The sequence below is a fragment of the Apodemus sylvaticus genome, chromosome 1 (assembly GCF_947179515.1).
Source record: "Apodemus sylvaticus chromosome 1, mApoSyl1.1, whole genome shotgun sequence".
In the NCBI taxonomy this organism is placed as follows: domain Eukaryota; kingdom Metazoa; phylum Chordata; class Mammalia; order Rodentia; family Muridae; genus Apodemus; species Apodemus sylvaticus.
In genome coordinates this window covers 22,078,106-22,093,784 of record NC_067472.1, presented here as the reverse complement: position 1 = coordinate 22,093,784, position 15,679 = coordinate 22,078,106, and the positions used below count along the sequence as shown (strand labels likewise).

General features: G+C 35.7%; 1 protein-coding gene across 5 annotated transcripts in view; it reads left to right on the top strand.

Annotated features, from left to right (window-relative positions):
• LOC127677021 (cytochrome P450 2C38-like) overlaps window positions 1-15,679 on the top strand; it is a 54,633-nt gene that overhangs the window by 20,812 nt on the left and 18,142 nt on the right. For 2 of the 5 annotated variants that reach the window (XM_052172337.1, XM_052172335.1), the window contains one exon: window positions 670-846. The exons of 1 other annotated variant lie outside the window; for it this stretch is intronic. In XM_052172337.1, coding sequence (XP_052028297.1) covers window positions 670-846 — 177 coding nt within the window. Of the gene's footprint in view, window positions 1-669; window positions 847-6,834; window positions 6,846-10,491; window positions 10,503-15,679 lie in introns of all 5 variants that reach the window. 2 more of the 5 variants (XM_052172336.1, XM_052172339.1) reach the window with 2 other exon arrangements.

Sequence of the window (15,679 nt, the reverse complement as noted above, 5' to 3'; positions counted from 1 at the left end):
TTCTTCCCATGGGGCTGTAAACCCCTTCAGCTCCTCCAGACAACTCTCCAGCTCCTCCATTGGGACCCCATGCCCAGTCCAATAGTTGGTTGCTAGCTTTATGCCTTGATGTCCCTCTGGACCCCTTCCTCATGCTGAATACTTCCTCTCTTTCTCTCCCTCATTTCTCAGCTTATAGATGTCCTGTCCTATTATTTCTGTTGCATAGTTATTGGCTTTTTCAGCTTTTATGGGCAATTCAGAGAATAAATGTTGATACAGGAGATTCTTCACATAAGTTTTGTAATGCTGTATTAGACTGAAACCAGATACTGGGATAGAGAATTCAGCATTTACATGACAGAAGAATAAATATTATACAGTACACAATACCATCATACCTATGATCAGGGGCTGGAGAGATACATCAATGGTTAAGGGTGTGTAGTACCTTTCAATGGCCCAGAGTCCAATGTGCATCACAGTCTCAGGTGGCTCTAAACCACTGGCTTCAGAGGAACTGAAACATCTGGCCTTCAAAGGCAACAATACATATGCCTAACAATGCAAGCATTGTATGCACAGAAAAACAGACATGGAAAAATAGAAACAGATACACACATGCACACACATAACTAAAATTAAAGCAATACATCTTAACAAAGATAAATTCTTCATCTGATTTTACAGGTCTGCAATAATTTTCCTTTACTCATTGACTATTTACCTGGAAGTCATCATAAAGTACTAAAAAATGCTAATTATATAAAAAGTTTCATGTCGGAGAAAATAAAAGAACACCAAGAATCATTGGATGTTTCCAACCTTTGTGATTTTATTGATTATTACCTGATTAAACAAAAACAGGTAAATTATTAATATAAAATTATTTTATTGTTAAAGCATTTCTGGTTTGTTGAACATTGAAATGTTTGTCAGAGATGATTCAAGTCACTATACTCTGAAAAGAATTTCTGCATATGTTATATGTTGGAAAAATACCATACAGATATTGGTAACATAAAGGAAATTTATTAACCAGATCACATTGATGTCATTGTAGCTGAGGATAAAACAACCCAAAAAGCAGGTAAGTTGGGAAAAACTTTGAATCAAGTAAAAATGAACCAACTATCATCTAAGTGTGAATATTGGCACCATAATTGCACATACTGTATGTCTAGATTTCCTGCATGTCTAGTGGAGTAAACTAGACATATTATATTTTTTATAAATGATAGGTATAAAAGGTATTTTCTGAAGGACTGAATGGTGTGTGGAGAGGTATGTAGTGTGAAAAGAGTTGGTGTATCAAAGAGTGAGAGTTTCAGTATAAGGTCAAGCTAATTTTTACAGGAAGTGATTAAGGAGTGGTAACCATTGGTTATCCTGGCGGTATGGACCATGTTGGAATTGTGTAGTTTATTCAAAAGACAATTTCCAATTTAATTTTCTTGGGACTCAGTATCTGTTGCCTGGTTTTAAATATTTGTGGTTGGTTGTGCACATTGATTCCACTCCACAGATCTTTATTACCCTTTGCTATTGGTTCACTACCATGAGTTCTTCCTCCTGCAACTTTATGACAATACTTAAAACTCAGGTGCCTTAATTCTTTGATTTTGTTGTAATTTTGATTTTTGTTGTAATACACTGTCTCATATGTGGCCTTCAGGTTGGCCTTGAACTCCAGATCCTCCTGCCTTGACCTCCTTCAGCAAATACTATTGGCTTGTGTCACCAGAACCACCATCATTTGTGCCCTTCAAATTTGGTTCCTTGTAAGACTATAGTCCAGAAAGTCATCCCAGTATGTTTATGTGGTACCTCAGAGCAGTAACTATGTTTTATTTATTTTATGGTAGTATTTTATGTGTTTACAAATCACTGCAACTTGCAATTTCCTCTTGATTTCTTCAAGTTGGAAGGCATACTATCATTATAAGAAAACACACACATACACACACACACACACACACACACACACCACAGCCACTACTAATCATTGCTTCCCTGTAGCTTTTATTTTTATGTTTTTCCTTACTTTCCTACTTCACTTGTAGGCTCTTCTCCTAACTGTCTCTTGGCAATATCTTCTCTGACAGAGCTCAGCTTCACCTAACTGATTTGTCTACAATACTCTTCTCTTCTATTCTCTGACCTTACCCTTCTGTCTCTTCAATCTTTCTTCTTCCTACTCCCCAATCCTACTAACCAACTCTCAGCCTCTGCTGGCATTTTATATCCTTTCCTCTTCCCAATATTCCAGGAGGCAACTGACAGTCAAGGTCATAAGGTGAAGCACTTTTAAAGGATAATAATTTCAGAAGAGTCAGTGGTCAGGGATTTCAGAAGACCTCCCATGCTTAACTGAGCTTTATTAGTTGTGCCAGTATTCTCTGAGTTTTATTAGTTTTGATAATATTAATAACTTTTTGTGTGTAGAAATATAAACAAACCCATGCCTTCAACGCAAAACTTTCTCTGACTTCCATTCTGATATATTATATGTTTGAATTCCTCTTTTTCCTCAGTGTCTCTCAGTTTCTATTTTTCCTTTTTCATTAATGTTCAGAAAGTTAAATGTTAACTGAGGACTATTCAATCCCCTTGTTGGGGTCTTTATTTTTCCTGTTTGTTTCATATGCATTTATTCTAAAGTGTGATTACATCTTTCTACTACTCTTTGTCCTGTAGGATTGTGTGGTATACCTCTAATTTGTTTTATATTATACTATGAAAAGAAACCTTTTCAGAAATCAAAGAAAGCAGTTGCCCATGGAAACCCTGAATATGTGTCAATGTTGCTGTGTAAAAACCTTAGTTTTCCAAATTCTGCAAAATAAAACAAATTCATCTGCTAGATTTTATTTTATTTTATTTTATTTTATTTTATTTTATTTTATTTTATTTTATTTTATTTTATTTTATTTTATTGGTACCCTTAAGCTTGTTTGCAGACATTAATGGAGTCTGCTTATAGAAAGGACAAATGTGACATTTTACAACAATTTCATTGTCGTTGCCAGATGATAGAAAAGTTTATCTTTGAAGAAACTTTTACTGTTAACATAGCATTGAATATGAAAATTTGAGACTTTTCTCACATTTTATGCTATTAATTGATTAATTTTTTCATTTCCTGTGCCAGTGAACATGATCAGCCTGTATGAAATAGAATATGGATGGTATGTGATAGATAGCTTCTATTTTTAATTGCTTTTAATTTTAATACACAAAAAATCCAAGCATAATTCTGAATTTTTATCCAGAATAAATTCAGCAATTTTATATGCAAAACTTTCTGCATTGTCAAAGAGCTTATAGCAACTATTTGGAAGAAATTAAATTATTCCAAATGAATTTGAAAATTGTTCTTTCTAACTCTATAAAGAATTGAGTTTTAATTTTGATGGGGATTGCATTAAATCTGTAGATTGCTTTTGGTAAGATGGCTGCTTTTACTACATCCTGCCAGTCACTGAATATTATAGGTTTTCCATCTTCTGAGGTTTTTTGGATTTCTTTTTTCAGGGACTTGAAGTTCTGGCCAAACAGAGGCTTTACTTGCTTAGAGTCACACCAAAGTATTCTATATTATTTATGATTATTGTGAATGGTGTTGTTTCCCTAATTCCTTTCTCAGCCTGTTTATACTTTGAGTAGAGGAAGGCTATTCATTTTCTATAGCTTATTTTATAAACACCCACTTTCCTGAAGTTGTTACCTGTATGAGTTCCCTGATGGAATTTTTTGAGTCAATTATACTATAGTGTCATCTGTAAATAGTGGTATTTTGACTTCTTCCTTTCTAATTTGTGTTCATTTGACCTCCTTTCATTGTCTAATTGCTCTGGGTAGGACTTTGACTACCATATTGAATAGGTAGGGGGAGACTGGGCAGTGTTGTCTAGTCCCTGATTTTAGTGGGATTACTTCAAGTTTCTCTCCATTTAGTTAGATGTTGGCTACTGGTTTGCTGTATATTGCTTTTACTATGTTTAGATATGAGCCCTGAATTCCTAATAGTTCCAAGACTTTAATTCTGAAAGGGTGTTGAATTTTGCCAAATGTTCTCTTAGTATCTATTTAAATGATCCTGTGTTCTTTTTTCTTTGAGTTTGTTTACATTGTGGATTGCTTTAATGGATTTTTATATATTGAACTATCCCTGTATTCCTGGGATGAAGCCTATGTGATAATGATGGACAATTGTTTTGATGTGTTCTTGAATTCAGTTCTTGAGAATTTTATCGAGTATTTTTGTATATACATTCACAATCAAAATTGGTTTGAAGTTCTCTTCCTTTGTTGGGTCTTTGTGTGGTTTAGGTATAAGCATACTTGTGGCTTCATAGAACAAATTGGGTAGTGTATTTTCTGTTTCTATTTTTGAAATAGTTTGAAGAGTATTGGTATTAGGTCTTCATTGAAGGTCTAATAGAATTCTGCTCTAAACCCATCTGGTCTTGGCTTTTTTTGTTTGGTTGGTTGGTTTGGAGACTTTTATTGACTGCTTCTATATTTTTAGGGGTTATGGGACAGTTTAATCAGATCCTGATTTAATTTTGGTTACCTGTTATCTGTCTAGAAAATTGTCCATTTCATCAGTATTTTCCAGTTTTGTTGAATATAAGCTTCTGTACAGTAGGATTTAATGATTTTTTTTAATTTATTCAGTTTCTGTAGTTATGAATCCCTCTACATTTCTGATGTTTTTTTTTTTTAATTTGGATACTGTCTCTGTGTTCTCTGGTTAGTCTGGCTAAGACTTATTTATAGTGCTGATTTTCTCAAAGAACCATCTTCTAGTTTTGCTGATTCTATATATAGGTCATAGAATTTTACTTGGTTGATGGATGTTTGCCTCTTAGCACTGCTATCATTGTGTCCCATAAGTTTGGATATGTTATATCTTCATTTTCACTAATTTGTAAAATGTCTTTAATTTCTTTCATTATTTCTTCCTTGGTCAAGTTATTGTTGAGTACAGCATTGTTCAGCTTCCATGTATATGTGGAACTTTCTCTTGTTTTTGTTGTTATTGAAGACTAGCTTTAGTCAATGCTGATCTGATAGGGTGCATCAGATTATTTCAGTCTTCTTGTAGCTGTTCAGGCCATTTTGTGACTAATTATATGGTTAATTTTGGAGAAGGTACCATGAGGTGGTGAGAAGAAGGTATGTTCTTTTGTTTTAGCATGAAATATTCTATAGATATTTGTTAAGCCTATTTGGTTCTTAACTTCTCTTAGTTCCACTGAATTTCTGTTTAATTTCTGTTGTCCTGATCTGTCCATTGATGAGAGTAGTGTGTTGAATTCTCCCACTCTTATTGTGTGGGATGCAATGTGTGCTTTGACCTTTAGTAAAGTTTCTTTTATTAATGTGAGTGCTATTGCACCTGAAGCATAGATGTTTAGAATTGAGAATTCATCTTGATAGATTATTGCTTTGACAAGTACAAAGTGTACTTCCTTATCTTTTTTTTTTTGATAACTTTTGGTTGAAAGTCCATTTTATTTGATATTAGAACAGCTACTCCAGCTTGTTTTGGGAGACTATTTGCTTCGAAACAAATTTCCAGCCTTTTTCTCTGAGGTAGTATTTGTTGTTGTCACTGAGGTGCATTTCCAGTATGCAGCAAAATACTGAGTCCTGCTTTCATATCCATTATGTTAGTCTACAACTTTTTGTTGGGGAATTGACTCCATTGATCATAAGAAATATAAAGAAAAATTGATTGTTGGTTCCTGTTTTTTTTTTTTTTTTTGTTAGAGATGAAATTACGTCTGTGTAGCTATCTTTTAGGTTTTTTGGAAGAACACTGCTTTCTTGATTTTTCTAGGGTGTAATATCCCTCCTTGTGTTGGAGTTTTCCATGTATTAATCTTTGTTGGGCTGGATTTGTGGAAAGATACTGTATATATTTGTTTTTGTCATGGAATATTTGGTTTCTCCATCTATGGTAATTGAGAGTTTTGCTGTGTATAGTAGCCTGGGATGGCTTTTGTGTTCTTTTAATGTCTGCATGACATCTGCTCAGGATCTTCTGGCTTGTATAAACTTTGGCAAGAAGTCATGTGTAAGTCTGATAGGTCTGCCTTTATAAGTTACTTGACCTTTTCTCCTTACTGTTTTTTAATACCTTTTCTTTGTTTTGTGCATTTGGTGTTTTTATTATTACCTGACAGATAGAATTTCTTTTCTAGTCCAATCTATTTGGAATTCTGTAGGTTTCTTGTATGTTCATGGAACCTCTTTCTTTAGGTTAGATAAGTTTTCTTCTGTAATTTTGTTGAAGATATTTTCTGGCCCTTTAAGGTGGAAATCTTCACTATCTTCTATACCTATTACCCTTATGTTTGGTCTTCTAATTGTCCTGTATTTTCTGGATGTTTTGGGTGAGAAGCTTTTTGCATTTTGCATTTTCTTTGACTGTCATATCAATATTTTCTATGGTATCTTCTGCACCTGATATTCTGTCTTCTATTTGAAATTAATACTTACCCTTATTGAGGCACTGTGCCTATGCAACTCATTTAAGCATACAAAGTATTGACACAGTCCTTCTAATAGCTACTACAACAAACTATTTAAGATGATTAAGTAGCACAAGTTAAGGGTCAAATAGTAATCTCATGGTTATGTTAGATTCTAATTTAATTATTAAAAAGTGCTTTCAACTTATTCAAATAGAATGGCTAAGAGTAGCTAAGGTTTAATAGTTCAAATGTACTTTACATAGTCTTCAGAACATCAGAAATCCACAGAATGTGATTGGACAGGGAAAAGTAAGGTGGTGTGATGAGTTTGAGAGGTGGATGGAAGAGAAGAACAGGGGAAGGGTAGCAGGAAAATGGAGAGTGAACAGTACTGTTCAGATTCTGCTTGGTTTTAAATAACCACAGTTAGCTATAATATCATGTATGGCTAGATAACTTGTCTAATCTGGGTGGGCAGCTTGTATCATCAATTGGCTCTAAAATTATTGTGTGGGCATCTTGTGAACTGAGAATTTAATAATCTCTAAATCTTACTAATTAATTACAAGCTTGTAGAATTTTGATTTACTGGGTTACTGTAATTTGGGACTGATGACCACAGGAGGTAAATATCTGAGAAGGTTGGAGCATCTCTGAGGTAGGCGAACCAGAGCTGAGAAGACTACTGCACAGAGGCTAGCCTAGTTGCAGTGGGACCATGGGCAGAGAATACCTGGGTGTAGTATAGGGACTTACTATTTATTTTTAAAATTTCCCACAACAGAGTACAACTACAACAATTATGTAAATCACAGAGTAAGATATACAATTAACATCTACTCCATCATATTTGTCAAATAGAAAAAGTACTCTACCTTCATTTCCTCTTTCTTTCTTTCTTTCTTTCTTTCTTTCTTTCTTTCTTTCTTTCTTTCTTTCTTTCTTTCTTTTTTTTTTTGAGACAGGGTTTCTCTGTGTAGCTCTGGCTGTCCTGGAACTCACTCTGTAGACCAGGCTGGCCTCAAACTCAGAGATATGCCTGCCTCTGCTTCCCAGAGTGCTGGGATTACAGGCGTGTGCCACCACTGCCCGGCCTCTACCTTCATTTGTAATTTAAAGAGTTTTGGATTATATACCTGAATTGTATTTTGATTTTAGCCTGTATACCATCTGAATGACATGTTTTCAACTCTATATCATATCTCTCAACGCTAAACAACTAAAGTTTGTTTATGAGACCATAACTAGTCTTCAACCCCATTAGAAATCTTAGAACAAATTAAACATTATGTAAGTATATAGGAAGCATCAAACAAAGCTTCTAAAACTTAAAACAACTTTAGAGACAGCTGATTACCTGCACAACTCACGTTTCTTATAATATTGGAATATTTGTCTCCAGCCTTCTGACTCAGGACCATCTGAAAGACATTGAAATGTAGCAGGAACTATGAATGGCTAGTTTGTTCTGTCTTGACAGAACTAAATTATCAACTTTCCCTCATAGTGTGTCCTTTCTTGGCTAGTATTTTTTATAGGTAGATGAATAGAGCAATTTCTGCCCCATAGCTACTTTGACATGGTAATCAGCCTCACTTGTAGGTAAAGATGCTCAATTCTTTTTTGAAGGAGAATGGAGAAACTTTCAGTAGCAGATATGTCTCTTTGTCAAATGATTTTTAATAATGAAATAACATTAAATGTCACATTCTGTGGATTTATATTATGATTAAATTAGAATCTAACATAACCATGAGATTACTATCTGGCCCTTAACTTGTGTTACTTAATCATCTTAAATAGTTTGTTATAGCAGCTATTAGAAGTACTGTGTCAATGCTTTGTACTCTTGAATGAGTTTCATAGGCACAGTGCCTAGCTAAGAGTAACAATATTAATCTCAAATTTTGTATCAATACTCAGATTTATACCCATGTCTGGTTATGGCTACAAATTGCTTTGTTAAAGAATAAAATTTAGTAAATTATCCTATTTATTTCCCCCTGTTTAAAATTAGGACCATTATCCTATAAAACGATTGTCTATAATTTGGAAAATAATGATGACAAGGCACCAAAACCAAGAGTGCTGGGCCTACAACTCTCCTTGGCTTCTTCCTGAAAATCATGACTCAGCTTGGCAGGCTGAGAAACCAAATCTCCCCTCCTCCCAAACTTATCTCATAGTGCATGTGTATTGTCTCTTTCATTCAAACATCTCTAATTATTTTAATAGTGAGTTCTCCCACCACATTGCACCATCTGTAGCAGTGAGTTTGGGCTATACCACGATGGTTCCTGGCAGATCTCATGCAAGTGCACAAACAGGAGCTATCTGTATTCACAAATTGAAGACAAACATATGAAACTTAATTTTTAAATACCTTGGCTACCTCAAAGTCTATGCACTCCTACAACGTCCCCTGCTACCCTAAGCCCAATGTGGGAAGTGGCCAGTGGCTATTTACCCAAATTCTTACATGGCTCATTGGCTTTATCTTCTGCTGCTCCCTAGATCCATCAATTTTTTTTTATTATTCGATATAATTTATTTACATTTCAAATGATTTCCCCTTTTCCAGCCCCCCCACTCCCCGAAAGTCCCGCAAGCCCCCTTCTCTTCCCCAGTCCTCCCACCCACCCCTTCCCACTTCCCCGTTCTGGATTTGCTGAATACTGTTTCACTGAGTCTTTCCAGAACCAGGGGCCACTCCTCCTTTATTCTTGTACCTCATTTGATGTGTGGATTATGTTTTGGGTATTCCAGTTTTCTAGGTTAATATCCACTTATTAGTGAGTGCATACCATGATTCACCTTTTGAGTCTGGGTTACCTCACTTAGTATGATATTCTCTAGCTCCATCCATTTGCCTAAGAATTTCATGAATTCATTGTTTCTAATGGCTGAATAGTACTCCATTGTGTAGATATACCACATTTTTTGCATCCACTCTTCTGTTGAGGGATACCTGGGTTCTTTCCAGCATCAGGCAATTACAAATAGGGCTGCTATGAACATAGTAGAACATGTATTCTTATTACATGGTGGGGAGTCTTCTGGGTATATGCCCAGGAGTGGTATAGCAGGATCTTCTGGAAGTGAGGTGCCCAGTTTTCGGAGGAACCGCCAGACTGATTTCCAGAGTGGTTGTACCAATTTGCAACCCCACCAGCAGTGGAGGAGTGTTCCTCTTTCTCCACACCCTCTCCAACACCTGCTGTCTCCTGAATTTTTAATCTTAGCCATTCTGACTGGTGTAAGATGAAATCTTAGGGTTGTTTTGATTTGCATTTCCCTAATGACTAATGAAGTTGAGCATTTTTTAAGATGCTTCTCCGCCATCCGAAGTTCTTCAGGTGAGAATTCTTTGTTTAACTCTGTACCCCATTTTTTAATAGGGTTGTTTGGTTTTCTGGAGTCTAACTTCTTGAGTTCTTTATATATATTGGATATTAGCCCTCTATCTGATGTAGGATTGGTGAAGATCTTTTCCCAATTTGTTGGTTGCCGATTTGTCCTCTTGATGGTGTCCTTTGCCTTACAGAAACTCTGTAACCTTATGAGGTCCCATTTGTCAATTCTTGCTCTTAGAGCATACGCTATTGGTGTTCTGTTCAGAAACTTTCTCGCTGTACCGATGTCCTCAAGGGTCTTCCCCAGTTTCTTTTCTATTAGCTTCAAAGTGTCTGGCTTTATGTGGAGGTCCTTGATCCATTTGGATTTGAGCTTAGTACAAGGAGACAAGTTTGTTAATTTGGATACTTTCTCTGTGCCCTTTGGTCAGTCTGGCTAAGGGTTTATCTATCTTGTTGATTTTCTCAAAGAACCAGCTCCTGGTATTGTTGATTTTTTGTATGGTTCTCTTTGTTTCTACTTGATTGATTTCGGCCCTGAGTTTGATGATTTCCTGCCTTCTACTCCTCCTGGGCGAAATAGCTTCTTTTTGTTCTAGGGCTTTCAGGTGTGTCATTAAGCTGGTAATGTATGCTCTCTCCATTTTCTTTTTGGAGGCACTCAGGGCTATGAGTTTTCCTCTTAGCACTGCTTTCATTGTGTCCCATAGATTTGGGTATGTTGTGTTTTCATTTTCATTGTGTTCTAAAAAGTCTTTAATTTCTTTCTTTATTTCTTCCTTTACCAAGGTATCATTGAGTAGAGTATTGTTCAGTTTCCACGTGTATGTGGGTTTTCTGTTGTTTCTGTTGCTATTGAAGACCACTTTTACTCCATAGTGATCAGTAGGAGGCATGGGATTAGTTCGATCTTCTTATATTTGTTGAGGTCTGTCTTGTGACCAATTATATGGTCGATTTTGGAGAAGGTACCATGAGGTGCTGAGAAAAAGGTGTATTCTTTTGTTTTAAGATAGAATGTTCTATATATATCTGTTAAATCTAATTGGTCCAAAGCTTCAATTAGTTTCATTGTGTCCCTGTTCAGTTTCTGTTTTCCTGATCAGTCCATTGAGGAAAGTGCAGTGTTGAAGTCACCCACAATTATTGTGTTAGGTGCAATGTGTGCTTTTAGTTTTAATAAAGTTTCTTTTATGAAAGAGGTTGCCCTTGCCTTTGGGGCATAGATGTTCAGGATTGACAGTTCTTCTTTTTGTATTTTTCCTTTGACCAGCAAGAAGTGTCCCTCAGGGTCTCTTTATATCCATCCATTTATATTCCACTGCTTCATGGTGATTTCTACTTCTCCTACCAACTGCCTTTTAGCCTGAGAAACTCTAAGAATCTTGTCCAGTCTCCTTTTGCCCAGTGATTGGTTGCTGGCATCTTTAATGATCAGTCAGAAATCCAGTGGGAGCAAGGGCCTTTAGTGTTTTGACAAGTAGATTCCTAATTGTATCAAAGCATTAGGACCAATCACCAACGTATTTGCATCAGAATCAGCTAACAAAACATCATCGTTTTAACAATAAATAATGGATTGAGCAACTTGCCTATGAATTCTTTCATGTGGTTGTTGAATAAAATATTGACATAGAGTTGGACTATTTGACATTCCTTGTGGAAGAACTTTCCATTGATATCTTTTTACAGGTTGAACATTTTATAAGTAGGCACTGCAAAGGCCAATTTTTCCTTATCCCGATCTTGCAAGGGAATAGTAAAAAAGCAGTCCTTTAAAACAATTACTATCATAGGCCTTGTCTTAGGCACTAAAAAAGGTAAATGTTTTACAGATTGTAATGGACCTATTCATTTAAATCTGTTAACATTCTCCATTTCTACAATTTTTTTTCTATAACAAATACATGGCAATTTCAAGGACTGGTATACTCTTTTATATGTTGAGACTCCAGTTGCTCTTTTACCAGCTGCTCAGTTGCCTATAATTTTTCCTTAGTTAATGGTACACTGCTCTACCCACATAGGCTTGTTCGTCAACCATTTTATGGATAGAAGCATTGATAAAATTTTAGCAGTGGCCCTCCCCTTACACAATGGAAAGCTCAATCCCTCTTGTGTCCTGTTTTGGAATAACTGCAGTCTGTGGTTGTTCTAGTGGCAGTTTTCATTACTTTCCTTAGGAGTATGTTCCATTTCACCCTTTATTTTAGGGACTGTATTTGGTATTGAGGGAATATATATCTGAGTTCCTTACTGCTATAATAAATCTCATCCTTATATATTTAAGGCTATGTCAGGCATATTAATCCTTAATTTCTGGTCACAACTTTGATTTATGTGAGATGACTTTCCAATATCTAAAATCTTTGAAGTGGTCATTCTGAATTCTAATGTTTTTTAAAGTACTAGTTCCAATAACTCCTGTATTCATCAAATCTTCTATTTCAATGTCATTCACTTGCATCGTTAATTTTGGCCATTGATCATTAACAACTGATTGCCAGAAAAAGTATTTTCTAGTACTTCTTAACTCTTGTCTTTTGCCAAGAGCAGATTTGTCTTTGATATAGAAAAACAGTAACAACTGAGCAATCCCATCACCTTTGTTAAATTGCAAATCTTTTTTTAAACATAGGCTAATATTTTAATTTCTTTATTGAAATATTCATCTATACATCATGGATACACAACATATCTTTGAGAAATAAAACTGTACTTTCCCCAAACCATTCTTACTGTCCTTGATGGCAAAGGACTACATATTCCAGTAGATATTTTGCAACACTGAATTTATGGGGATAGTGTAAGATGTTTATCTATGGCCAACTCTGGAGCAGCACTTCCTGTGTTAGCATGCATTAGATCTGCAATACTTAGCTAAGTATTTTCTGCCTGCTTGTTATTTCCTGGATGACAAGGGGCAGACAGCTTCTACTTTTTCCTGTGAGACCTTGAGTTCAGATACCCATTTCATTTTCTGAATCCAAGAAATTACCCTGGATATTTCTCTTGTATCTATTTTCACTCATCCAGTGGTAACTTTTGCTCCATTGCATGCAGAACCTAGAAGCCTAGGCATTCTTTCTGATTTACAAGTAAAAAATAACTATTGCCCTTAGAGATGCCTTGTTTACAGTATTTGTTTTAAATGTTCATATGTTCCATAATTATAACACAGTGAGTTTTGATATTTGAGACCTCAATTTAATGTATGGTATACTTTAGAATGCATATTTGTATTCCTTATCCATTCATCTGTGGGTACTCCCACTGTCTTTTGTGGTGTAATAATGTATGTACATTCTGAATTCCAAGTATTGAATGCTAGAGGCTCCGCCCACACCTGTCTTGATTAAAGGATGATATGGTTTTATTTACTTCTAGGATTAATTGCTTTTCTTGATGCTTTTCTTTTTGCTTCCCTAGCTTCTCTATTTCCACCTGTACTTTTTCCAGTTACTCAGGTTGTCTTTTCTTTAATTCCATGAAATTTATTTCAGTTACTTAGCCAGTGTTTTATAACAAAAATAGGCCCAAATGATGGAGACTGCTGCTAAAAATCATGTGAAGCTTGTCCAACAAAAGCCTCAGCCAACAACCTATTTCATTTCAGATTGCTATTTTCTGATGAATAATGCCATATCTAGATTCATTTATTACACTAAAATTTTACTATGATCATTTACTAGCTTTTATTGATTCTTTTCCTGTCTGGACGGGATGTGCTTTCTACATATTTAATCCAGTTTTCTACATAAATGTCATTGTACTTTATCCCTTCTTATTTGGATTATCTTATATCATTTTATTGTCTATTTTATTCATTTGCATTTCAAATGTTATCCTCCTTCCTGGTTTTCCCTATGTAAGCCCTCTATCCCACTCCACATCCCCCTGCTTCTGTGAGGGTGCTCTCCTACCCACCCAACCACTTCTGCCTCACTGCCTTAGAATTATCCTATGTTGGGGCATAGAGCTTTCTCAGGGACAAGGGCATCACTCTCATTGATGCCAGATAAGACTGTACTCTGCTACAGTCATATCTTATGCAGTTGGAGCCACAGGTCTCTCCACGTGTACACTTTGGTTGGTAGCTTAGTCCTTAAGAGCTTTGGGGATTCTGGTTGGTTAATATTGTGGTTCTTTCTATGGGGTTGCAAACCCCATCAGCTCCTTAAGTTTTTACCCTATCTCCTCCATTGTGGTCCCCATGCTCAATCTGATGGATGGCTACAAGCATCCACATTTGTATTAGTAAGGCTCTGGCAGAGCATCTCAGGAGGCAGCTATCTCAGGCTTCTGTCAGGAAGCAATTGGTGATATCAGCAATAGTGTCCGTTTTGATAGCTGCATATGGGATGGATCCCCAGGTGGGACATTCTCTGGATTGTCTTTTTTTCCAGTCTCTGCTCTATTCTTTGTCCCTGTACTTTTTTGGACAAGAACAATTTTGGGTTAATATTTTGAGATGGGTGGGTTGCCCCATCTCTCAACCAGGGGCCATGCCTAATCTCTGGACATAGTCTATTCAGGTTCTCTATGTACTTGGTTGTGTATTTTAGCTAATGTTATCTCCATTGGGTCCTAGGAACCTCTTGTTTCCAGGCATTGGGACTTTTTGCTGGCTATTCCCAGTTCCCCATCCCCCACTGTTACACCACTCTTTTCAGTTTCCTGACCCTCTGTAGAGTTCTTCCCACACCTGACCCTCCCACCCCCCACTTTGTGCCTTCCCTGTCTCCCTTTCAGGTCCCTCCCTCCCTTTACCTCTCACAATTATCTTGTTCCCCCCTTCTACATAGGAGTGAAGTATCCACACTTTGGTATTCCTTCTTCTTGAGCTTCATATGGTCTGTGAGGTGCATTGTGTGTATTCAAAGGGTTTGGGTTAATATGCACTGATATTAACCCAAACATGCCATGTTTGTTCTTTAGTGACTGTGTTGACTAACTTTTATTTTGTATTTTTTTTATTTAACTGCTCAGATTAAAATTTCTAGCATTATCTTAACTAGTTGAAAGCGCATGTTCTTTGATTTTATTTGAATTATAAATTTAGAATAAACCTTTTGTCTTTTGTAATAGTATACTGTGGATTTGTACTTTTCCTAGATGGTCTTCCTTGTGGCATATACATTCTCTTCTATCCATATGTTCTATGCATTTATACTAGGAAAGTTTTTATAAACAATTTCAACTGTTTTTCTTTGTCATATACAATGATCATGTGATGTTCTTTCATTTTATGCTGATAATGTGTTATATTGTGGTGACTAATTTCTGTTTTAAGTAATCATTGAAATTGAGGATAACTCCATTTTGCATGTAGTTTTTAACTTTTAACATATTTTATGTAGTGTCACTTAAACATATATTTGCTATTTTTTAATAAGTTTTCACACACCTAATTTTGGATTTCTACCCTTGAAAGTATAAATTCAACACAACTATGGATAAATTGTTTTCACCAGGAAGCACAAATGATATTACAGTGAGATTTAATGCTACCACTTCAATTATGGCAGTTTTTCAAAGAAAAAATCTCTTAGTCATAATGTAATAGGATAAATAGAATGTTAGAGGTCGTCTAGAATCTTTCTACGTGTCTATCACAGGACACACATATTTTACTTCTGAGCTTCAATCCAGAAAATATCAGCGTATGGAAATCACACCTGCAGATTCATGCTTCTTTCTTACTGTATCTCTCACTGTAGTTGAGACATCTTAGAACTAATCAATGCCTGTACAGATAATAAATATGGCATACACATATATGATGATAAGTTATTTTTTAAAAAAATGAGGAAATCCTATTAAGGCAATAAGAAAGAAAGGATTTATTTAACTCAAAGGCAA